This window comes from Triturus cristatus, chromosome 5_1, assembly GCF_964204655.1.
Source record: "Triturus cristatus chromosome 5_1, aTriCri1.1, whole genome shotgun sequence".
In the NCBI taxonomy this organism is placed as follows: Eukaryota; Metazoa; Chordata; class Amphibia; order Caudata; family Salamandridae; genus Triturus; species Triturus cristatus.
Window position 1 is genome coordinate 757,439,018 of NC_140587.1, and position 25,489 is coordinate 757,464,506.

General features: G+C 40.7%; 1 protein-coding gene across 5 annotated transcripts in view; it reads left to right on the forward strand.

Annotated features, from left to right (window-relative positions):
• The window catches only part of ZNF521 (zinc finger protein 521), a 685,278-nt gene that overhangs the window by 67,708 nt on the left and 592,081 nt on the right, over positions 1-25,489 (forward strand). For all 5 annotated transcript variants that reach the window (XM_085605733.1, XM_085605734.1, XM_085605738.1 and 2 more), the window contains one exon: positions 10,410-10,589. In XM_085605733.1, the coding sequence (XP_085461859.1) occupies positions 10,410-10,589 (180 nt within the window). The remainder of the gene's footprint in view (positions 1-10,409; positions 10,590-25,489) is intronic.

Consider the following 25,489-nt stretch of genomic DNA (forward strand, 5'->3'; position numbering starts at 1 on the left):
CACCAGACCTATGGACTTTGTCAATGCTTGTTTTGTAAACTTGTGCCGTTGAGCACTCAACCATTTTTCAAGCAAGTAAAGAAATCTTGGACCTTAGTTCTAACTGTATGTCTTCTTAAATCATGAACACCTTTTGGAATACTTGGGTTCATCGCCTACGTAAGGATTATGAGGACTTAAGACCTGCCAGTAGTTATACGTTTAAATGCCATTTCCCTGCTGGGCCAAGTTTTTTGTAAAATCTCAGGTGCAAGACTGAATTCCATGGGTCAATTGTTGTAATTTAGGAAAGCACTACCGTGGTGGAATACATGGTATGACCTCCTTCCCATGTGTGACTTCCCTTGCATGAATAAGGAATTTCATCCATAGCATGCATTGTAATAAATACTTGGAATATAGACATGAATACATGGATAAGAGTTGCATTGGCAAAACACTACTAGATTTCGTGCCCTAATGCGACAGACATGAAATTTGGTTGAGGGTGTGATTTCTTTAAAAAAAAAAAATTTTCATGTGAACTGAATTTGGGAATTGATTTTGAAACCCTTACAAGAAATATTTATTTTTATAGCTTATAGTAGTAGTAACCACCACTATTGTATTATATAGTGCTTTAACAAAGCAAAAACCAAAGGAAATGATGGACGGAGTGTTGAACATTGCAAGCACTCACCCCCAGTCAACTGATCTGGGTTTAATCCATCACCGTTCTTTAGCCCACTCTGCCACCCCAGTTCAGACATGGCCATATGCAAATCAGTCTGACCCTGTGCCTCATGGGAACAGTCCAGCCCGAACTGCCAAGCCATGTCTTCCCTGGACCGGAATATATAGTGCTTTAACAAAAACAGCATATGATTTTCATACCGCAATCTACATACACGCACAGACTTCTCTCAGTGGTACGTGCTTCAGCTTAAAATGTGCATCTCTTCTTCCTGCAGCGAAGAACACCCCGCGTTACAACATAATGGTGTGATATATTGTGGAGATAGTTTATTAATTCAAACAAATTATAGTATTTAGGGATTTGTTTCTAGTAGGGATGAAAATACTAACTGTTACGCCATTTAAGTATAGATCATTAGAAAATCCCCTTACTGCAGCGACTACAGAACGGCAACTGAAATTTCACCCAGTCTTCAGGGTAATGATTTTTTTTCCCTCTAGACTTGCATAATGTCCTACAAGGTCATTTGATGAGGAAGTGGAGGCCTGCCTGTTCAAAGAAGATTATACATCTGCAGGGCCGGCCTAGCCGTAGCAGGCACTGGGCGTTTTCCTGGTGGGCCAGAAGGGTGGGGCTGGATTTGGACCGGTGGGGGCACTTTTTGTTACTGGGGCCAGTTTTGCAGCATTGCTGCAAAATTGCCCCCCTGTAACAAAAGCACAGCAGCAGTGTTTTCCACCAGCCCTCCCAACCCCGCCCCCGGAGACCCGGGCAAACGTAATTGCCAGGGCTGGTTTGCGGTCCCAATCTGGGCCTCTATATTTGTACCTGGCGCAAGCTTCTGTCCAGCAGTGGACATGCCGCAGAGTAGGGTATACATGGTTTTTAGCATAGCACTGTAGTTGTGTTTTTCTATGCAGTGATTGAAACATCCACACAAGTCGCAAAGGTGGAGAATGTGGCTGTTGCAGTACTTCAATTTTCAAAGAGGCAGACATGAGCGCACCAAGGGCGGCGAAAAGTGAAGGAGCTCCTTATACAGCTTCAAATGATGTTGGTAATTGTGACTTTCTCAAGAGACCCTATCCTTAGTCCTACAACTCAAAGGGTGGGCTAAAGAGTAAAAAAAAAATTACACACACACCAGCAATGGCAAAGTTGACAGTACTCAGCATGCACATGCATCATGACGCAGGACGGTCATTTGCAATTTACTGTTCTAGCACGGCGGATGCGTCTGTTAGAAACAGTAAATTTAAATTTAGGAAAATATAAAGCAAGTACACATTTGCACAAAAAATGAAGCAAGTAATCTGGTAGTCTTTGCATCTATGGGGTCCCTGCACATAAATAAATGAATAAATAAATGATTATTTTCAATGGGTAGCGGGACAGGAGGGTGGAGCGCATTGGACCAGAAAAAAGTGCACGCAGGGAAGGGGGCAAAGAAACAAGTGGGGGAGAGGAAACATGCAGGGCCTCGGAGAGGTTGCTGCAAAATAAAAAAAAAAGAGTCCCCTCAAGCCTGCAATGAAAGGACACAAATGATCCAATAAGACCACAGTGAGACTGAAATGCTCCTCGGTGGGACAAATACAAACATAGGGAGGAAGGCCAACAAATCAAGAGCAGTCCACAAAGATAGGCAAGAAAACTATCCAATTGTGAGCCAGCCAAGTATGACTCTAAATCCACTCCAAGTATATGTTATGTATTGGAAACAATAGTTCTGCCAACTGAAAGATAAAGCTCTTTATAACAGAGACCTAAAAAGGCATGTAAACTATTTCTGTAAGCGTTTCACATAGGATTGCACCAATGCTCGCTGTTATTTATTATATATATATTTTTTTACAATAATACTCTCGTATCAATGCTCTTATACCCTTTAAACAAACTTGTTCTTCTTATAGAGTAACAAATTATAAATGTAGTGCGGCTACAGCATATTAATCTTGCAGCTGAGATTAATGATGCAGTTGTTTTGCGAGGGACACTGTAGGAGCTGCGAGCGGCAGAGTTTCACTTTACCAGAGAGCACCGCATATCCGTGAGTTTTAAATAATTGTAACCACATGATTCCACAGTGTTACTTCTCATTCGCCAGCAATTTTCCATGCAGAAGGGGCCAAGGAAGAGATCAGTTACAGAGCTCGGCCTTCCTTCTCCCTTGCTTTTTTTTTCTTGGAGTCTCCCATTTTCTTTCTTTTTGCTTCTCATTCTCTACAGCTCTGACACACACACAAACACCCATACACATAGACACACACACACATAAACTTGCAAACTCACAGATCCCACACACAGATATATACACGCAAAGGTCGCACACATATAGACACACACACACACATAAACTTGCAAACTCACAGATCCCACACACAGCTATATACACACACAGGTCACACACATATAGACACACAAACATACATAAACTTGCAAACTCACAGATCCCACACACAGCTATATACACACACAGGTCACACACACATATACACACATATAAACTTGCACACCACAGATCCCACTCACAAACATGCACATACACATATACACACACAGGTCACACACATAGACAAATACAGACACACACATATTTGTGCACACGCCGGTCGTGGACACTCCCATACCCTCCCCCACACACTCGCATTCTCTCCTCTTTGACTCTCTTTCAGCCTCTGGCACTTTCACTTCTCTTCGTTTGTTTATGTTTCAGTTCTGAGTAGAGGTGTATGCAGAGGCGGTCTTTGCAGACTCGTACCTCATAAGTCAGTGTGCCGTTATGCTTCTTGGACGACGGTTGTGCTTACTTGGCTTTTAAACGGGCAATAAAATGTACGTGGCGAACCTCGCTCTGACACGGGCTGAAGAGAATTTCAGACGGTTGGCCTTCAACCGAACCCACACTTAAAATGTAATTGAATTGCAGGGGTTTACTGCCTTCAAACTTTTTTTCCTCATTTGAGCGAGTGCAATTTCCATTCCCTTGCTAAGCTGAAATTTTACGAGAAATTTGAACAGCCATAACATTCTTTAGGCGCAGAGGGCAACAAAGTTAAAAAACACCTGCCAGAGGAGACACAGAGGGATATCACAGCGCTTTTTAATTTCCACGTATAAGCAACGTCAACAGATACCGTAACAAGAGACGTCCTTTCGTGTGTAGATTACTTTCAGGGCATGCTCTCTCTCAGTGTAGTCCTCTGCCAGGCTAGGTTTACTGTGAAAGTCTTTGCTGGCTTCCAAGATTTTTTCCTAAAAAGTTTAAACAAAGGAACTGAATTTGTTGTGTTGTTCTGTTGGTTTGTGAGTTTTAATCGAGAAGGCTTATTATATGGGATTTTGTGTTTTATGTATGTAATATTTTATCTATTAGTTAATGCAAAGGAAATTATCAATAGTAGCTCCCAGCCTTTTAAGTAAGTGTTGGGACCGGCACGCCGCCCTCATAAGGGGAGCACTCAGGTGGCGCACTGATTGTACCTCGCCTCTATGTGCCGCACCATCAGTGTGCCTCAGGGAATCTTTGCCTCTGTGCCTATTTCTCTAATATGGCCAGGTACCCGTGCAGATGAGGGAATCACTCTAGTGCTGTATGTGTGCCTGATATTAAAGAATCGGCTGCACAAGCATTTGTAGGCACTTCTGTAAGTATAGCGTGCTTGGCGGTGCAAGAGGTGGGCGCGCACGCCCATTGCATTCTGAGGGCGTTTTGTATAGTACAGCTCCAGGTGTTACATAGTACTACTCACCGACTACAATTTGGTAGTCACAACCCTATGGGTGGAGACCTCTGCCTCTCTTAATCATATGTTTGATTGCAAATGTGGGAGGGAGAAGCGGAAGTGGCAAGAAAATGCATAATACTTAGTACAAAATGGCATAGGTTTAGAGATGAGTTCTGAAGGGATTAAGAAACGACAGGCTACTATAAACACCCACCTACATAAGAGTAAGCCATTTATTGCTCACAAATGGCACTTCTTAAGACAATACAGCCTTAAGGGTAACAAAACAGTGAGTAAATATACTCCAACCTAACCTTGGAGTAAGGTAAGTACCACACATGGCCACTCACAGGTACTGCACACTTCCATAGAAAATAATGGAGGCAGGGGCTTAAAATAACCCCATTGAGAAAAATGTTACAAAAATAAAATGATGTTGACTTTTATAACACAGGAGCACACACACACACACACACATAAATATATATTTAAGGCAAGATAATTTTACGTACTTATTTAATAGTTAATGTATTATTGTAAACTTTAATATTAAGCTGAATTTGAAAATTAAATTAAATTAAATTTTAAACACTTATTAAACTATTAAATAATGCATCTTAAGTCCATGCATAGCTTTTAACAAAATAAAACAGTTACTGTGGTTGGAATTTTTTTAAGAAGTATTCTTTAAGAAATATTATATATAAAGTGAATACATTTTAATACATTAGATATTTAACATTTGAAATTATTAGTTCTAGATTTTTAAGAAATGTTTGAAATTATTTTACATTCATAATTAACCCCTTGCATGCCCGCCCCTTTCCCCGCCCAGTGCCGCGCCTTCCATTAGCGGGCGGAGTTCATGACGAGCTGGACTCTTCATGGGCACAGCGCCACCGCAGCCCATGACGAGTCCAGCTCGTCATGGGCACTGAAGGGGTTAATATCAAATATTTGTAAATATTTTGTGCAAAGAATAACAAACTTTGATAATTTTCCTTAGACTTTCCCATAGGGGAGCCTCTTCCAATATGTTGGGAATCTCCAACTATGGGGCCGATTACAATCTCATTAGGAGAGTCTACAGACGGGTTCCGGATTAAGCGAATACGATTCGGAGCCTATGTTTCCAAACTAATCTTCTCCCTTTCCAAACAACCAAGTACGATGCAAGGAAGCCGTCCGCACTGACCGAATAGTTTCCGAACCCGAATCAGTCAATCCGAGTTGTTAGGAGCCACATCGTGCAGCTCAATAGGGACGGTTTCTGAACGAGCGAGTACGATGACCGATTCTGACCACTGTACCAACTCGGTTTTGCCTAGACGAAACAGCTGTAGGAGTCAGACTTCGGGGGCCTGCAGCAGGCCCTCTTTCACCCGGGGCCCTCCAATTCCGTTGCAGGGGGGTACCCATGGGTCCCCCATTTCCATGCATGCACAGTGTAGCAGGCATGATGGGGTGCCCGCCACAGGGTGCACGCTTTTCCCCACCCACCCACCCCTTTTTTCAATGGGAGCCTGTGTTCATGGTGGGTACACAGGCTTCCATTGAATTCAAATCTGACCGAACCGAGACCGTACACATCTGGACACATCGTACTTGGTCGGTGGGACTCCCAGAGTGTGATTCGTATGGAAAGCATTCCCAACCCGATTTGGTGGTAATGGCTTCCTAACGAGCTCGTAATCGGCCCCTGAGTGTGAAAAGTTACTAGTAGTAACTTTACATTCATAAATCCTTTATTAGCAAGCTCCCCAAGAAGATTGAGACACGTAAGTCTACACTTAGGTGTAAGTCTACACTTTGAAATGGTGAATTGGAAATGACTGTAGATTTGCAACTATGTATGGTAGTAAATATACACATGAGTAAATCTACACATCTATATTTACCCTTTTGAATCAGGCTCTATGTTCAGAAATTGTATAGAAATAACACCTTTACAATCTTTTTTCTACTGCTTACAGACATTTTCAAATGGCAATCCCAAAATCAGTCCTCTGCCTGAGACCTTATCCTTAAACTAACTCTTTCACCTTTTTACAAGATTATTTGCATTTCTCTGCAGATTTATATTAGAATAATACGCATTTTTGTCTGCTTTCTCTTTAAATTCTGTAATGGCAAATCCGATGCTAGATCTCATGTTCATCTGCCTGGCCACTGCCATGCTTTTTTGTCATTCACATAAAAGCTATAAATGTATTTCTTCACAGCAAACTCCTTGCCATTGTTAGAGACCTGCTCTATCCCACATCTGGCTCTCATTGCCCATATCTGAGTTGAATCCTGTGCTCCACCCTCTCTGATAAATGTTATAAAACTGATTTGAATTTGTGTCTTTTACGGACAATTTACTGTTCAATTTTGTTACGAATACATTTCAAAAGAAAAATGTAACGTATTAATTTGTTGTAATTATACCACTTTGCTCAAAATATGTAAATCATGGTGCATGGGTGATTTTCTCACTTACTGCACAGAAAAAAAGAAAAGAGGGAAGAAAAGAAACAAAAATTCACTTACCTTCCCGGCAGCCGCCACACTTTCGTCCTCTTCAGGAAGCACCCAGGCTCCCGACATCCCTAGCCAATCATGACTCTGCATTGAAGCAGCGTTGTGATTGATCTGAGCGCCGTAATTCCGTGCACAAAGAGGGACTGGGAGGCTATGCATGTTCTCCACCCAGGCTGTACAATACTGCCAATGGAGAACATGCCCACCACTCCTGCCCCTGCTCTGCGGGCAGCATTGCCCTGCCATGCCCGCACCTTTACATAGCCAATAAGGAAAAATAAAATGATAATATTGTTATGATCATTTTATTTTTACTCCCCATGGCTCCTTGCTTCATATAGGTATTGTGATGGGGAAGCAAAACTCTCCAGGAGATGGATGATGATAAGTGATATTAACACCAAAACAGACCAATAACCAGTAATTGGGAAAATATCTGAGAAGGTCACTTAGTCAAAATAAAATCACTTCTTGTTACTTAGCAAAAGTCACGTTATAGCAAATAAGGTCCAAAGACTGAAGGTTGACACCAGGGCTCTCTAGGACTATACGTCTCTCAGGAAGTTGAGGAAGAAAATGGAGAGTATCACGATATATGGTGAAATGTTGAGCAATGTTAATCTAGCAAGCCTAGCCCTCACACTGTCCCCTGCACTTACACCATCACAGGCACTTACACCAATATCCTCAGCAGCACCTGCACTTACTCCCACACTTGTTATCCAAGTCTTGCTTACATGCACACCCACCTGCACTGAAACATACACTAGTAACCTCATTCACAGCTGCAGTAGCACCAGTAACCTCACAACTACACTCACAGCGGCATTCTGAACTACACTGGCACTTGCATCAGCATGTTTGCTTGCTTCTGCACTCGCACCGGTACTTGCACCTGTAACTTCGCATACATCTGTACTAATAAATTGAACCAGTAACCTCACACACCTTCACTGGCACTCGCCTGCATGTATACCTGCATTGACACTCGCAGGTGCACTCATTCATATGTGGGTTGGCACTTCCTCATTAAAAAGCAAACCTATCTTCATTGAATCTATGACGTTATTCCGCAGCCTTTTTCCCCGCAGGGAATCACAACGTGGTCGTTACAACGACCGCGTTGTGATTCCGCGTACCATTACACCGCAAGTCAGAACAACGACTTGCGGAGGGGTGGGCGCTGGATGTTGGAATAGTATAATTTACTATTCCAACTCCAGTCTGTGCGGACACTAGGGAAGGTGTTGGATTTTAAATCCAACACCTCCCCCCCCCTTCCGCAAGTCGTCGTTCCAACTTGCGGAGTAATGGTATGCGGAATCACAACGCGGTCGTTGTTACCACCTCGTTGTGATTCCCTGCGTTGAAAAAGTTTCGGGGTAAACGTTGTTTACCATCTCCATCCACTCATACAGCCCTCAATGAACATACTAACCTGATAAACTAGCATGATGTGTATATACGTTAAAATTAATGCATCATAGTGGCAAAGGGGGCTTGGAAGAATGTGGTGTGACCAATCATGATTGTGATAAATCTTCCTTTGATACTGCTGGCATTCGGTCTGCATCAACAGTGTGACAGCCTACATTCATGTGTAATTTTTTTTAATGATCATGTGTTGGACAAAGTTTTCGCTTGCTGAATTCCTGGGAGCCTTATGCCGTTAATCTTGGCGGAATCCTTTGCTGCTTGTCTGTTGGAATGATGGCGTGACAAGTTGCCCTGATTAACTCGGTAACTTACTTTTAAAATCCTCAAGCTTGTTAGTTACTCTGAGCGGTATACCCTAGCTCCACACTGCGGAACCAAGCCTCGTATGTGAAAGAATAGAGGGAATAGTGTCTATTTGTACATGTGTGGGTGGAGTTAGCATGTGTATTTGAAAAGCTCACATTCACCCAAGGGTATCTTTGTGCTGAATAACAGATTTTTATTGTTACCCAACTCAATGTTACTCATTTTGTCGACATCAGAAGGATGAGAGGCTGAGTGGACCCGATGGGATTCCAAACTGTGACCATGAGGTCGAACACAGGCCCCTACAGTGGACGCATTGGTCCACTTTTCCACCAATCAGACCAGTTGTGTTTGTGTGTGTGCTTGTGTGCCTTTGTGTATGCAGTTGTGTGTGTTCTATGCTGTAGACACCACATTTGTGATGTTGTTGAGGGAATTAAGTCCTTGTGACCAGTGGCGGCTCGCACAGGTAACGCTGTGGGGTGGAGAGATGGGCGGGGTTGGGTGAGGGGGTAGTGGAGTGCGACATACGACGGGAAAGTGGAGAGTAAGGAAATAAATACAATTACTTACTTTGCACTGAAAGCGCAAAGTAAGTGATTTTATTTATTTATTTATTTCCTTACTCTCCACTTTCCCGTCGTATGTCGCACTCCACTACCCACCCCCCAGCCCCGCCCCGTCCCGCCTCCCGCCTCACACATTATCTGTGCAAGCCGCCACTGGTCATGACATAATTTTCAAGAATTCCATGTAATTGTAAATAATTGGTAAACCTTGCCCTGGTATGGTTATGCAGATGACCAAGTGTCTTTTTGTCACAATAGTATAACTTTTCAGGTGTTAATTACTAAACTGTTCTTGCAAGTCCTTTAAACAATTGTAAATCTACAGAATCTAACTTTCCTTTTCTAAATCCAAACTCTGTGGACCGAATTTCCGTTTTTAGTTAAATCTACACCAGCGTGAAAGTGTGCAATCCTCCTGTAGACCAAAAAATAAATATTTAACATCCATGAGGTTCAGATTTAATGACCAGTATAAACGTACATACTCTGGCTTTGGAAATAGTCATGTTAGAAAAGCTGGACTCCTTGAAGAAAGTCTCGAAGGGGGAAGGGAATCTGCATACCTCCAACCCCCCACCCCCCCTCCGCCCCCTCCTTTTGGCAGGTGACGCTCTCCGGGGGGCTGTCTCTGAACCATGTCCTCCTCCCATCGCTACTGCTGCAGTTCTGAGGCACTGACTCGGTTCTGGCTACACTGCCTGACTGCAGACAGTTTTACAGTCCAGAGATAAATGCAGCATCCAGAGGTCGTGGGTGTGACCTGGATCCTCACGAAGATAAACACAGGAGCGATGCTTGTTAAACAAAGGTAGCAAAGCCAAGTCTACGTTCAATACAGGGCTTGAAATAGGCTGCGAAAGGAAAATTATGCTATTTTGTAGTTACAAAAAATAAGGACTTTCCCTTCTAAAGTGAGGGTTGGTATGGATGAGAGCACACCCGGAAGTCTCGTGTGGCAAGCTAGCAAACCAGGTTGAGAAGTAAAACTGTTTTTTAATTCATAAAATAGCCACCGAGGCCAGTGTTGTTTTAGGGAAGTAGTGAAAGTTTGCTTTCTTTGTTTGTCGAACAGTATGAAAGAATTGTTAATGTGGGGGACGCGTATGCGCTGTCTGACGTTTATGGATACGGCGCAGAAGCCCCAAGGTCACACTCTTGATTTTCTTTCAGACTCGAACTGCAAGCTCGAAGATAACTTGGAAGACGGAGAGGAGACAGATTGCAAGAGGCGGCCGGAAGAGGGGGAGGAGCTAGAAGAAGAAACTGTGCACAGCTGTGACAGCTGCCTCCAGGTGTTTGAGTCACTGAGCGATATCACAGAACACAAGATTAATCAATGTCACCTGACAGGTAAACAATACTTATCACTCGGTGGCTCCTCGCGCGCTTCTATTTCTGATTTCTGCTGCATTTCGTATGTTGATGCCCGCGCGCGCTCCCTCCCACACCCGGAAGAGGAGGAGGAGTCCGCTATCTGACAGGTTTTCAGTCACTGCTGCTTAGCTCGTTTTATTTGGATTGGGAAAGTGGTGCTGTGCGCGAGGAGAGGAGGTGGAGTGGGAGACAAAAAAAAGACAGAACAAGGAAAACAAAAAACCATGTTGGCAAGTTTAAAAAAAATATTTTCGACATATGTAAGAACTTACCGTTTACTTCAAAACCATGCTTCTTCTTATGACTGTTGGCGGTGTCTGTTCTGTGCTCGCATTTTCTGTTGATATGTATTGGGAGATTAAGGGGGGAGGGGGGGGGGGCAAGCCGACACTAGACCACTTTATTGTGTGTGAAAAAGGCCGCTTTATGGAAACAGGTGCATATCACAATTTAGTTCCTTGGCCACTGCCTTACAAAACTAAAACCTCACTATACAAGAATTTCCTGCCCCCTTGTTTTTTCCCCCACCCCTACGATCCCCACATCAGTTCCCCCATCCCACAAAATACAACATAACATTACATAACCATCATATAACCCAATCCTACCCAATCTGGCCTTTCGAAATCCTAAACTCCCCTGACCGTACCCCCTACCTGCCTTTGTGCTACTGTAACTAACCAACCTCTAATCTGAAATTATCCAACCTAGTTACCCTTTCCCTGTTCCTGCTCACAAACTACCAAAACTATAACAACAAACTCCAGCCAATCTCGGCCAACTGTCAACCACCCCGCTTGCACCTGTTCCAAGCGACAATACAACAAACTGCCCCTATGTACCTGTTCCAACAAATGCTGCCTACAAAACACCCCAACTTCAAAACATTCCGCCCGAAAAAACACCCCCAAAAACCCCAAAACTTAGGGTGGGCGGGAGGGGCCAAAAAACCTGCCCTCACAAGCGCTCCCAGCCACCAGGTCACCAAACCTAAAATGGTGGCTGGGTTAGCGCGAAATACCGTTATATAGCCTTTGGGCTATCTTTTACAAAATTGGGCTACATTTGTGCTATCCCCAAATGTAGCCCAAAAACCTTGAAAATGGCCGCTACGGCCACTCCCCCCCCTCCCCCCTCCCAATCTGCCCGGGGGGCAGACCTCGATGTGCTCGGCTGCCCCCCAAGCTCCCATTGCGCTAGGTGAGCCCAGCCTTTGGATGCCTGCCCGGGCGTAGCTGTTAATAATGCAGCAGGTGAAGTGGCACCAGAGCCCAGTAGTATATACAAGGTACTACTGTCCAAAGACGCTAAAGAAATTGGCGTAGGGGCCCATTTACCTTAATTGTATTGGGGTGGATGCAATATTTGCTTCACTAGTAGACTCAATGGCGTCATTGAGTTACGTATTATGAAAGGGCCTAGTTCATCAACTTGGCAGTCTGGTCCGATATGGATGCAAGCACCTCCAGACGTTGAGAATTAGAATGGGGCAATTCAGGGCAAGCTGGAGAAAGCGTTCGATGAGTGGAAGTGCTTAGTATTTGCTGGGAATGTCCACTTATGCAAGGTTTCTCCTAGCTACAGAATACAAATACAGCTTTCAGAAAATAGCTTCCAACATACCCTTTTTGAAAATTAATTATTTATTTAATTTTCCCTCGTGGTCGTCTGTCGAATCACCCCCCCAACCAGGCCTCACCGCTCTTACCTGCACGGGCCACACCTGTCTATAGCAAATATATAAATTGCATGATTTTATCTTACTGGAGGAGTCTGGCAGTGCAAATATCTTTCCTTTTGCCCTCCAAAATAAACTTCCCATTGAATGCAGCTATATATAGGCAGTGGTGAGGATAGCTGATGTGTTGTTTCTGTCTTGAAACTGTCTATCTTGCTGTTTATCCCTTCTTTATTTGTCACAGTATTTGAAACCAAGGTAGTATACCAACGTTTTATAAATATATTGTTATATTGTATAAAGAAATAGTATATGCATGAAGTGATGAAAACTTGAATCTTCCATACAGTATTGTATAGTGACCTGTGCAGCTCCCCAGGGGCGTAACACAGGCCCCTGCGGTGCGGGGGGGCACCAAGCTCCAGGGGGCCCCCTCAGCACAGCACTCTGGCTGCAGAGCTCCTAATTGAGCCCGGAGGGGGCCCCTCCACGTACCTTGCAGGGAGGCCCCCTCAAGTTTCGTTACGCCAGTGCAGCTCCCCTTATTTCATATGTGTAGCTTTCAGACACCAAAGGCGTTTGACATGGTAGGACTTCTTAACTGTTTTTCTTTTGCAAAACAACACCTTTTTCTCTACTATCGAATGTAAATAAACAGAAAAACACAGATTATGAAATCATAATTCTGATACAATACATAAAATTCCCAGTATTTAGAGAAAAATAATTAATGATGTTTAAAAAGAGGTCAAAAGAGCTAATTTAGTGAGCTGGAAACGTCTATCACAACCAAACCCCAGAAATTCACTGACAAAACTTTCATTAATAAATGCTACAGTTTGGTGTCATTATAAATGCTAGCATTTTCTGAATTTGTCCAATTATTGTCATGTTCACAACAATAATGCACATGCTGGCAAACTATAAAGAAATGACCATAGATTTGGGAATCTCAGGGTAGAGGTGGCAACCACCTGTAAATTGATCAAAATATGATATTTTTATACAACTAATGGCCTTTTTCAGCATTTTAGGTAAACTTAAACATAGAATGCTGCATAACCAAATCTGGTCATCATTAATGATCAAAACCTTGGCATCACTTGTTAGCCTCGTATGTCCCTTTGTGCAATTTCCAAATTATCACCATAACTAACACTCACCAGAGCAAGTTATCTCCTGTAGTGCAGTTGGAGATTTCTTGAACAGCACAGAATAAGACATTATTGGCAAGGGTAAAGATCTCATAAGAATCAAGGAAAGCTGTGTCTGAAATCTACACAAACTATCTTTCCGCAGTCGATGGTGCTCCATTGCAAACACAAGTAATCCCCTGTTATTTGACTGATATATTCTAGTTAGCAGTGCAAAATGTCTCCAATTTAACACAGCTTACCATACCCCATCTCGAAGGTTCTGCTTTAAGATCACTCCTTGGTCTACACTAGATGTGTACATTGTAAGTAGAAAAACTCTTCACCATAAGTAGAAGATGTTCTGATATTCTATGCAAAATATTTTAATTTTCCTTGCTAGCTATTCTATAGATTCAAACCCATTAAAACACAATTTCCAAAACATAAATATATTTTGGTGAAAAATCTCTCCATTATCAGTATTCTATATAACACATAATATGCACCACTTCTACCAAGCTAGTGTGAGCCTGAAATAGCTCTGGTACACAGTTTTAGAGCTGTGAAGGCAGCAGCTGCTATTGAATATCTGCCATCCCCTTGAGTACCACTAAAGGGTGCGAGGAGGCCACAAGGGTGGTGCAGTCTCACACTATGACCTTTCAGTATTTGTCCTCCCACCTATCGCGTCATACTTTAAGGCAACAGGCATAGTCATATGCTACACATATTTCTCCTCGTTACGCCTCAACTCGGGAGGCGTACAGTTTTGACACATTCCCAGGTTTACAGAACCTTGCAAATCTGAGAATGTGTCAAAGCCCATAGGTGTTGCATGGGGAAACCCACCTCAACACCCCCATGATGCAGTGTAAGGCAATGCAGCAACTTGCACTGCATTGCCATACACCATATCTATGAGGCCATGAAAAGCCATGGGGTGCATGGGGCGCATGGGGCTTGTAAATAAGCTCCTATGTTTACTTCATTACTTTAGCCTCCAATATCATACATGGCCATGCCTTTTACTATATTAAAGATGAGTACATTGATTCATTTATTCTGCATAACTCTGCTGAAGCAAATTAATTGATTGCTTTGTGCTGCATTATTTAACAGAATTATATTCTGATTACTATATTCTTCATTAGATCACAGGCAAAGATGGCACTTATTAGTTTACCCTGTATTAGTTTATGAATTGAGACTCCTATGGTTTCATTACCCTTTGCTGGATTGCACACATTACATAGATCTGCACTGGATTGCTTGAGAGCTCTTTGATTACTTTACTGTGCATTGCATTCCAGAATGATATTACTTTGATTATTTCGCCTTGCCTTAGTTTACCCCCTAATAGATGTATTACTTTAGGCTGTTTTACATTAATAAATAAGACATAAGTCTTCAATTTATATCTGTGAATTAGATTACAGAAGTAGATGACTCTGAATACTTTACTGTGCATTAGATTATGAGATAATTTGTAAGTTATTATAAATTTTAGTGTGGTATAGAAGATTGCTTGGCTCTGTATTAGATAACAGAAGGGCAGAATTCTGATTACTTTAACCTGCATTAGATTACAGGAAACATCACTGATTACTCTATGCTGCATCATATTATTTGAGGAGCATGCTCAATTACTATTCCTTTAATTGGATTACAGGTTACTTTTATTGGTTTATTTTTCTGTACTATGTGTAAATCAATGAAAATGAATACTACCTACCAACCTACTACTTACCTAGTGCTGAAGTTTATTTTTCCAGTTACATTGACCTTTTTGTGTCACAGAAGGAGAGTACTTCGACATTAGACTATTGTTTCCTTGTTCAAATATTTGACCTTTATTAGATCACCAACGATTACTTTGACTACTTTACAGTGGATCAGATTACAGAAAGGAATCAAACTAGTAAATTTATCCCCATACCAAATTACAAAAATACATTATCTAAATTATTTCATCTTCTGTTAGATAACAGCAGAGCCAGCCAAACACAGCACATTTGCAATACTGGCAGTATCAGTGCACAATTCCCTTACACACAGACACCCACAAACTTCATCACAGTGTAATTCCTCAAAACACAACATAGGTATCAATAGACAGTATAAATGCATGATTTCCTCAAAGCACAAGAGCAATGATATCAACTTCCTCCTCAAAGCACAGGCATTTGCAAATATCATTTTCTCTCGCGAAACACGGGTACACCACAGACATAGTACAGGTCTTAAAAGTGCAGTCTTTGCTCACAAACCGCACTAGCCCTGCAGAGACAACATCTATGCAAGATGTCCCATTCATACGCAGTGCAGATCTATTAATGAGAACATTTTAAGGTCACACGCCCTTAGGCCCACAATCCCTGGTGCGCCATTGAGTTTACCTTCTTCCCTCACTTCAGATGTCACGCGGGACTCTATTTTCCTGACCTACATGTTACAGGATTTTGGAGAGTGGGAGGTTTGTAGCCTCCTGAGGAGTTTCATCCCTAGTACATCCAACTGGAGAAAATGGCCCTGCTCTAAAGTGCTGTTTGTATAAAGTGGTGCATCTGCTGGTCTACACTTGTGGGAGTTGTCTGCTTGTCCCCCTTGTTTGATGCTATTTCAGAGGATTTGTACCTGGATCATGCCTGACTATGTCTGCATAACATTATGAGCAGTGGACTGAAAGGTACCTTGTTAGTAAGGGTAAAGGGCGGAAATTATATTATTATTTTGACTGGGGTATCTTGCGTAATAAACAAGAGTGTGCCTTCAATTTATCAAAAGAGCACTACTGTAGAATCCAAATAGGTTTCTTTAGAAAGCCCTCACTCACCAACCTGGTTGGTGACATGCATCATCATCGGGCCCCACCGGGAGAGGCCGAGTGCCACCCCGGTGTGCTTCGACGCCAGAATTACTGCAGAGCTGGTAATGTGAGTGTTGTGAGTGATGAAAGTGATAGTTAAAAATGTCTTGTTTGTGTCAACAAAAAAACTTTAATAGAAGCCAAACAGACAAGGTGTAGGACGTATGGACTGAATAGATTGTTCAGCCAGGTCGCTTCCAGTGTGGTCTATAAAAACAAGGTGTAGGACATATGGACTAAATGAATTAATAAGCCAAGTCACTTACCATGTGGTCTACATGTTTCAGCCTATGTGTCATGTTTTAACAGGCATTCGTCAGGACCATAAGAGAATGTTAAACCCCGGCAGTATGGGCACGCTAAGGACCACCCTAACCAAAGGTTATAAGTGTGAAAAAATTGATCACAAGGATTTGATCAAAAAATTGTTTGACTCCCACAATGGAGAGGAACCAAGTTTATTTTGGGGTGTAGAGAATTTCTACACCATGGGTCTCGGGAGGGGGGTGGAAACTACAATGGTACACCGCCCGCTATGCTTGGCACCTAAAAAAACCCTCTGGAACCGGACCCTGAAAATAAACTCGGTTCCTCTCCATTGTGGGAGTCAAACAATTTTTTGATCAAATCCTTGTGATCAATTTTTTCACACTTATAACCTTTGGTTAGGGTGGGCCTTAGCGCGCCTATACTGTCGGGGTTTCACATTCTCTTATGGTCCTGACGAATGCCTGTTAAAACATGACACATAGGCTGAAACATGTAGACCACCTGGTAAGTGACTTGGCTAATTAATTCATTTAGTCCATATGTCCTACACCTTGTTTTTATAGAACACACTGTAAGCGACCTGGCTGAACAATCTATTCAGTCCATACGTCCTACACCTTGTTTTTATACATGTCTGTTTGGCTTCTATTAAAGTTTTTTTGTTGACACAAGCAAGACATTTTTAACTATCACTTTCATCACTCACAACACTCACATTACCAGCTCCGCAGTAATTCTGGCGTCGAAGCACACCGGGGTGACACTCGGCCTCTCCCGGTGGGGCCCGATGATGAACCAGGTTGGTGAGTGAGGACTTTCTAAAGAAACCTATTTGGATTCTACAGTAGTGCTCTTTTGATAAATTGAAGGCACACTCTTTTGTTGATTTGATTGCATTTACCTGTGGGATTGAGAGTGGCCAACTACCTGTTTTATTCCCTCACTCTTCTGTTGTTCTCAACATATCTTGCTTAATATCCTACTTTTTTATTTAACTATTTCCCTTTTCAATTCTCATATAGTCTCTTTCCAGAATGTTGAATATCACTTTGAACTTCCAGAAACAAACAGGAAGACAAATGAGTGAATGGTGTTCCATGTAGGATTTGTTCTTTGATATTTTCAGAAATGTTTTTAAATCAAACTGGGAAATGGACGAAGGCTGCTAATTTCTTATTGCACATTTTTCAGGCTGAATTCACTTAGCTTATGGTTTCACTGTCCCGTTCATCAATATTCATGATTTTACCTCATAGAGTAAATCGAGTGCTTGGGAAAGTCCTTCTGCTTATTAGAGTATTTTAAAATCTTTCTTAAGCTCTGGATTTCTGTACAGACTCATTATTTTAATTATTATGCATTTTCTTGAATTAGCTTTCTTCATCTTTCATAAATAAACTGCACTGCACAGAGACAAGAGTATACAGAAAGGTAAAATAAAGCTATTTCCAGTTATGCTTTCTTAAAATATTAACAAGCACAGTGCATGCATCCGTCTTGCCCTGATACTCTTCTATCTGAAGTTCGAGATTATAGTTTTACATGGATTACATAGTTGAAAATATAGACCTAAAGCCCACATAATATTCAGATAGAAGGAAACGTGAAAAAAATATTTTACCATCCAAGTAGCTTGAAATTACTTATAACTTTCAGAATTAATTACTGTTTTACTGTAGCATTTAATTGTATTCTTGGGCCAAATAAACCTGCCAGTCATGAGCATGCATTTATTGATTATTATATATACAGCTACTGCCATAAAACTCAAATGTAGGACTGGAGTTGCATCATAAAAAATACCCTCCTTAAGAGTAGGATTATAACCAATGTGTTAAATGCTGATTTTTTGTACACCATAAAAAGAGTCTACCATCCCTGGATATAAAGGAACTAGGTTCTAGCTATTTAGTTAAGTGTTCACAGGATCCTCCAACCTGGAGGCCTTGAACCCTCTTCAGAAGGGCACTGTTGCAGCTGAAGCTCTTTTCTGTTTTTTAATTACTGGGCCCATATAGTTCCTATTCTAACATAGTCACTTGACTCAGATTCTATACTTCACCCGCAAAGGCATTGGTCCTCAGATTAACCTTTCTTTGTCATAGTGAGGGGAGAGTAAACAGTGTATCGAACTGTTGGCCAACCTATGAAAACCAATAATTGGTAGCCAACTCACAAATTAGAGATCCGGTTCAAATACACTACTCTCAGAACCATGCTATAGAAACAGAGTATTGTAATTGGAAGACCCAACTGTCTAAAGAAGTTCAATCTAAGAAGAATTATGCAAACCAGAAGCTCTTCCCTGGCTACACAGAATAAGAGTAAAAGAACCCGATGTTCTGAAAATAATCTATGACTCTCTCTATTATGCATTAGAAATCAAATCTATTGCTAAATAAAGAATCCATAGTCGGATGGTCAAGGTTAGAGATTCCTTCCACCAACAAAGGCAGGAGGATGGTGAAAAAAGTTCTCTTAGCATGGGCAAAGAGATCAAGTTAGAGTCCACTAAGGAAAAGCCCATAGGCATGAGCAAAGGCAATGGAACAATAGTCAGGAAAGTTCAGGTCTGGTCTCTCAACAGACAGCTCCAAATCGTCCAACAGGAAGTTCATCAACAAAGAGACAAAGGCAAGGGAAATGTAAAGATAGACCGGCAGTCAGTCAAGAAGGATTCCAAACAATCTGCTAAGAAGAAGCCCGCCCCCTCCTTGGAAAGTCACTTTTTATACTCCAAATTGTCCATGTGTGACATCATATGTCACCATACAATGGTCGGACTATTCTTCCGTTCATCAGGTACAAAATTAATACTCCAATATATTTTCCCATGTTGCTCATGAGAACTGACTGTCCATTCCATCCTTACAGCTTAGTTGACAGAGAACCTATTTACTTTGTCGTTCTTCATGGATTAAGTTGAGCGGTGAAGCTCCCACCAATTCACACACAATGAAGTACTGGAAAAGTGCATAAACACGCTGCGTATAAAATGTTCTCCAACCATCATTTACTGCTTCTATCTTTGAAGATACAGTAAACTAACCTAGAATGTGTTCCAACTAGCTCAATACATATTCACAAGAATTGTGAGCATTTACATGACACACATTCTAAATGAATGCCACATGCAAACCTGTATTATGTACAATAAATGCATTTTACAATCAAAACTGCATGATTGGCACACCCTCTGATGCTCACTCAGAACACCAAAGCTTCGCAAATAGGTCCCATTATAATCATACCCACTACAAACGTTACACAAACAGATGGGTCAAAGCTTAAATACCACTCATGACAGTGCTTTAGGACCACACCAATGGTAGGAGGTGCTCTACAAATGACATCATTCAATATAAATTCAATGCCCATAAAAATGTTTACATAATCAAGCTTTAGATATGAACTGCACACATACATGAAGGTCTGCACACTTTCAATAAATATAGGCTGTATGGTGACTCACACAGAACATTTAATTTAACCCACTTATGTATGCATCTAGTTGTATATATGCAGCCTTAATCTTCCATTTTATTGCATATATACATCACGCCTAAGGTAGGTCCCAGGTAGCCCATAGAGCAGGGTGCATTGTCATTAAAATTGTGTATATTTACTTTTATGTTTGACATGTTCTGGAAAACTCCTAAATTCATTTTTCACTACTTTCAGGCCTACTTGTCCCATAGGGGAACATTGGGTTACCTTATTATATCTAATAAGTGCTAACTTTTGTTTGGGACCTGATAGCAAGTTCATGTTTGACATCTATGAAATTGCCATGAAAAAGCCTCTTTAATGGTAAAGTTGGATTTTTAATTTCAATTTTGAAAATGACACTTTTAGAAAGTGCAATAAACAATAGAAAGCCAATACTGATAACTTATTTAGCCTTGTTTTAAACACGTCAAAATGTATTGATCCACAAAATCAATTAAATGAATTATTCAAAATCATTGCAACAGATCTATATACCAAATAACTCCCACACATTACCATTTAACAACTCCCTCAAACTCGCAATTATACCTTAAACAGCTCAAATTTGGACTCAGTTTTTCAACCATACCTCATTCACTCTAGCAGCAAAACACCCATTCTTCCTTTCACACTATACAACAAACAACTTTTCATTGTACATAAAAATATTTTTTGAGACAACAAGACCTATGGTGCATACATTTCACAATCACTATAAGAATCAAAAAATAATTCCAACAATTAAGAACACTCAATAGGTTACAAACAACAGGTCGACGCGTTTCGAACACCCCAATTCAATTAATGGTGTTCTCCTCAGGACCGACAAGCTGCAAAGAAACAAACAGAACACAATTCTAAGTTACTCTGCACAATACAGTGAAGCCTCCGGCCTCCCTCTCTCATCACTACCAAGGGTCTCAGGCTTACCTAATCTCTTTAAATAGATCAGCCGATCTATTTAACTGCTGGAAGTAAAACTCATTATCTGAAACAAAAAATTGTATAGCATATACTGAGAACGCCCTACCACAGTAAACAAATTTCACAGTACGATGTATTTCACAACATAAACTCTTACTCGTGACAACACGGTGCACAGTTTGAAGCTGGAAAATCTGTATACGAATGACTTACTCAAAGTGCATTTGCCCAAAACATATTCCTATAAAACAAATGGAGGCCACTTAATCTCTGCATTTGTCATATTTATCTCGCATAATACAACGCTTGTTACCCATGTAATCAAGGTGTTATACACTTACTTTCCACAATCCTCTGTGAGAACCTTCAGAGAAAACAAGACCACTTCACAGTGAAAGACCCATTTACTTAAGGTCCAATTTGCAACAGAAAGCGGGGATGGCAACCGTCAGTTCAACCTTCGACCAACTCACGTGGTAGACAAATCTCTCCTAGTCGCTTGACAAAGTATACCTTAATCACCCAGGGAGATGAACTTTTCGCTCTTCTGTGTGTTTGGAAACCGACAAACACCGCGGGCGGCTGCTTCCGGGTATGTGCCGAGTGTAAGCTCTTTTGACCACGTAGTGGCAGGACATGACCGCCTTCTTCTTCCGGGTGGGTCTCTTGTTTGCGTGTACGCGCTTTGACTAATGGGATATGTAGTGCATGTGATTATAAATATTCCGATATCGGAAACTTGTCGGATTATAACTATATGCGCGTGTAAAAAAACGTTGCAGACTTGAACGCATTGATAATAACATATTTGGATCTTGTGATTTAAAACGAAAGGGGGAATTTTTTTTAGAATAATCACACACTGATTAGACTAGTGGCACTGTTTAAAAATTGTAATGCAACCCATGATAGTGGAGTGACACAGTGTACTTTACATTAGTATCCCCTTTTGAACAAAAAGCGTTGTCTCCTAAGCTTCTATGGAGAAACACGCTGAGCCTCTATGATAAACATGGATGGGCTGGTGTTCAGAATGATAAAACTGTGGAAGAACCCACATGCAATCATGTTGCTGCTTATCCATTGTCCTGCAGCCTGTGATAGTGTCACGAAATGACTTTGTATGGATGGATCCATGGCATAGCTATGGCCATGTATCAAAGGACTTGGTCAGGAAAAAATCCCTATCCCAGCTTGTAAATCTCAGATAATTCGTTTAGTCCATTGACTGCTGAATTAAATTTAACAATCAGAGGATGTGGAGTTACGGCCAGAGCTGCAGACTTTGCAACTGGGGAACCAGGTTTGAGTTTCGGCATCAGCTCAACATCCTGTGATTCTGGACAAATCACTCAATCTCCCCATGCCTAAAAACAAAATTAATGTGTCCTTGAGTAATGATACTCATGTAATGCACTCCACTACTTGTGGGTCAAGTCTGTGCTTTATAATACTGCAAAACTAAATAATATTATATATATATATATATGTTTTGCACACTTCGGACATTGGGCTATACTTGGGCTAAATTTGGGTGATGTTTGTGCTATATTTGGGCTCTTTTTTTCTCTAGTGACCATCTTGTTAGACTTACTGTTATGCATGTCCCTAATTTCCTCATTTACTGCAGTATCCTCAGTAGAAAATGCTTTCAGTTTTGTGCTTCCATTCTATCAAGATGGCGTTCAGATGTGCCATACTTTTGGCATAAATTTAGAATGTAGCTCTCTAGTTGCTTATTAGAACATTATAGTAAAGCTGCTGATCACCACAGAGTTAACTGGCAGTCTGCTGCTGGTGTTGAAAGTGCATGTTTCAGTCTTCATGTCAGAATGTTTTAATGAAATAGAAGAGGAAGATATTTGAGAACTCACTTAAAATGAGTCATACTTTTTCTTTCTACAGCACTAACCATAATTTCTATGACAAACTGAACCCCCCTCATTTTGTTCCTTACTAAATGAAATGTTTGAAGTTCTACCAGTTTGATTCAATCAACATGACTTCAAGTGTCCCATAGTTGTGTCCTAAGTAATACTGTTAGTGCACAAGTTGTTTCTTAGAACACTCTGGGAGGCTGCAGAAGAACACAAGGGAATCAACTGTCAGGCTGTTCCTGTTGGAAGTACATGATTTACTGAGAATGTTAGACTTCATTTTCATATGGCTGAGAAAGAGAGTGTGAATTTACAGTAAATATGCTCTGCATATTAGCTTCTGGAGCATCTTCCATAACCTCTATGGGAAAATCATGAGAATACAGTTTACTCTCAAACATGATTCCTAAAATCCCAGCAGAATGCTTTTAGAAAATGTTAAATCACCTTAGAACACACCACTATACTTAAAATTAATATGGTACCATCAAAAAATGATATATTTTGTAACTAAAATCTATTATCACCGTTTATACTTTCTCCTTTTTGTGACCCTCAAAACCTGTGATTCACTATAATGCATTTCAATAGGGTGCTATCATGTAAATTGGTCCCAAGATGGCTGCCAACACTTCCTGGTTGAAGTGTAGGCAGCCAATCGAATTTGAGTTGCATTTCCGTAGGTTTTTGGGCTAACAGATATATATATTTTTAAAACTTAAATATCTCTGAAACTACTGAACAGATTTCCACCTAATCACAAGAAGCATTTTTGCTGGACCAACATTTAGCTTTCTGTCAAATTTGGTATAATTCCGTTCAGCGGTTCGGACTGAAGTCCTGTTCAACAAATGAAAACTCCCTATGGACTTAACATTGGGGAAAACGCGTTTTGGGACCACCTTTTTTTCTAGGCCCGCTTGATGGATCACCCCGAAACTTTCAACGTAGCAGCTGAACCAAAAAGGGGAAGCTTTTTGACAGTTGTGTGAAGATTCCTCAAGCGGCACCAAAGTTATTGTCAAAACAAAAAACGCTTTACCTATGGAAACTTTGGTCCTAACTATAACTAATGGCAATCAGTGACTTGCACCTCATAGAAGCCCATTGTATGCTGTCCTTTTCAGTACCTTAACCATACAAAGTCTTGTTAAGTGCTTCTTGGGACTTTTTAATTTTACATTAACAGGCAATTCGACCCGATCTGTCTTCCATAGAAACAGTAATTCTAGAGCCATAGAAGGTTGCCACTATGTGTTTCTTTTTTTTAAGTTTTAAAAGAAAATTTTATTAATGAACAGAAAGATCCATAGTAGTAATAGCATACATTATATAAATGGAACAAATTGCAAAAAGTTTCATGAAAACAAGAAAGAAACAGAAAGAAGGAGAAGAAAAGAAGAAGAGAAAGAGAGATGTATCAAATATCATAGTAAAACGATGTATGATAAATATAACAGTTAAACAAAAATAATTCCTCTATTAAAAAACGTATAACTTAGCAGGAGGTAAAAACAGAGATGATAATCAACAGTCATTAATAATAACAATTTCAAGGAGGTTTGGATACTTCCTCGCTGCAAGGAATATGTAAAGGAAGGGATTGGGGAGATATATTCAGGAAGGTAGTGATGGGTAACCATAATAAGTCCCGCTTAATAGCAAGAGTAATGGGGTGATCATAGGCCCTGTCTAGTCTGTGGTTATAACAAACACCATACCACCAGGCTTGAAAAGAAACATTTGAGGTATCCTTCCACGCCTTTGTGATTTGTTGGAACGCTACAGCTATAAGTAAATCAACAATGGATGTGTTAATATTAAAGGAGGACCATATCCCTGAAATGCTACCAAGAAAAATATGGGAAAGAGAAAAGGGAAAATTTGAAGAAAAAATGTTATTAATTTGTTGCCACACTTTACCCCAGAAAATATAGATAGCAGGACATGTAAATAACATATGTTTAAGATCGGCTACTATGGCAGAACAGGACCAATAGGTAGACGGAATAGAAGAATCAATTTTATGTAATTTGGATGGGGTAATTAAAAGTCTATTATATATAAAAAATAAAGTTTGAGTTGTATTTGCTGCTCTAGAAGACTTCCTTATTTTAGTCCAAATGTTATCCCAGGTGGAAATACAGAAAGAATCATCTAGATCTGATTCCCAAGCACATTCCACAGTAGATTTCTCTCAAGTGATAGATGTATCTCGCAATTTTTTATAAATCTGGGAAGCGGAGGGGGAAGAGTATAAAAATGCTAAAGCAATAGGAGAAGATTTATATTATGTGGAGGAACAAGTAAGGGTATCATAAGCATTTTGAGCAGCCGTTCTCACTAATGCATATTTGGAATGAAAAGATAGGGGAAGAGAAAAACGAGTTTGAAGAACAGAAAAGGGAATAAAAGATCCATCTTGAAAAAGCTGGTGAGTCCATTTAAGACTGAAACCTAACCAATCACTCCAAAGAAGAGTCCTATTTTTGATTTTGATATGATTATTATACCAAATAGGAGATTGCAAAAAGCGAGCATGATCGTCCAAATTATTCAAAATGATAGGACGAAAGATTTTGCGAGTATTTTTAAGGATGGGAAGAGAAAATTTCTTTGGGGTGTGTGTTAACGAA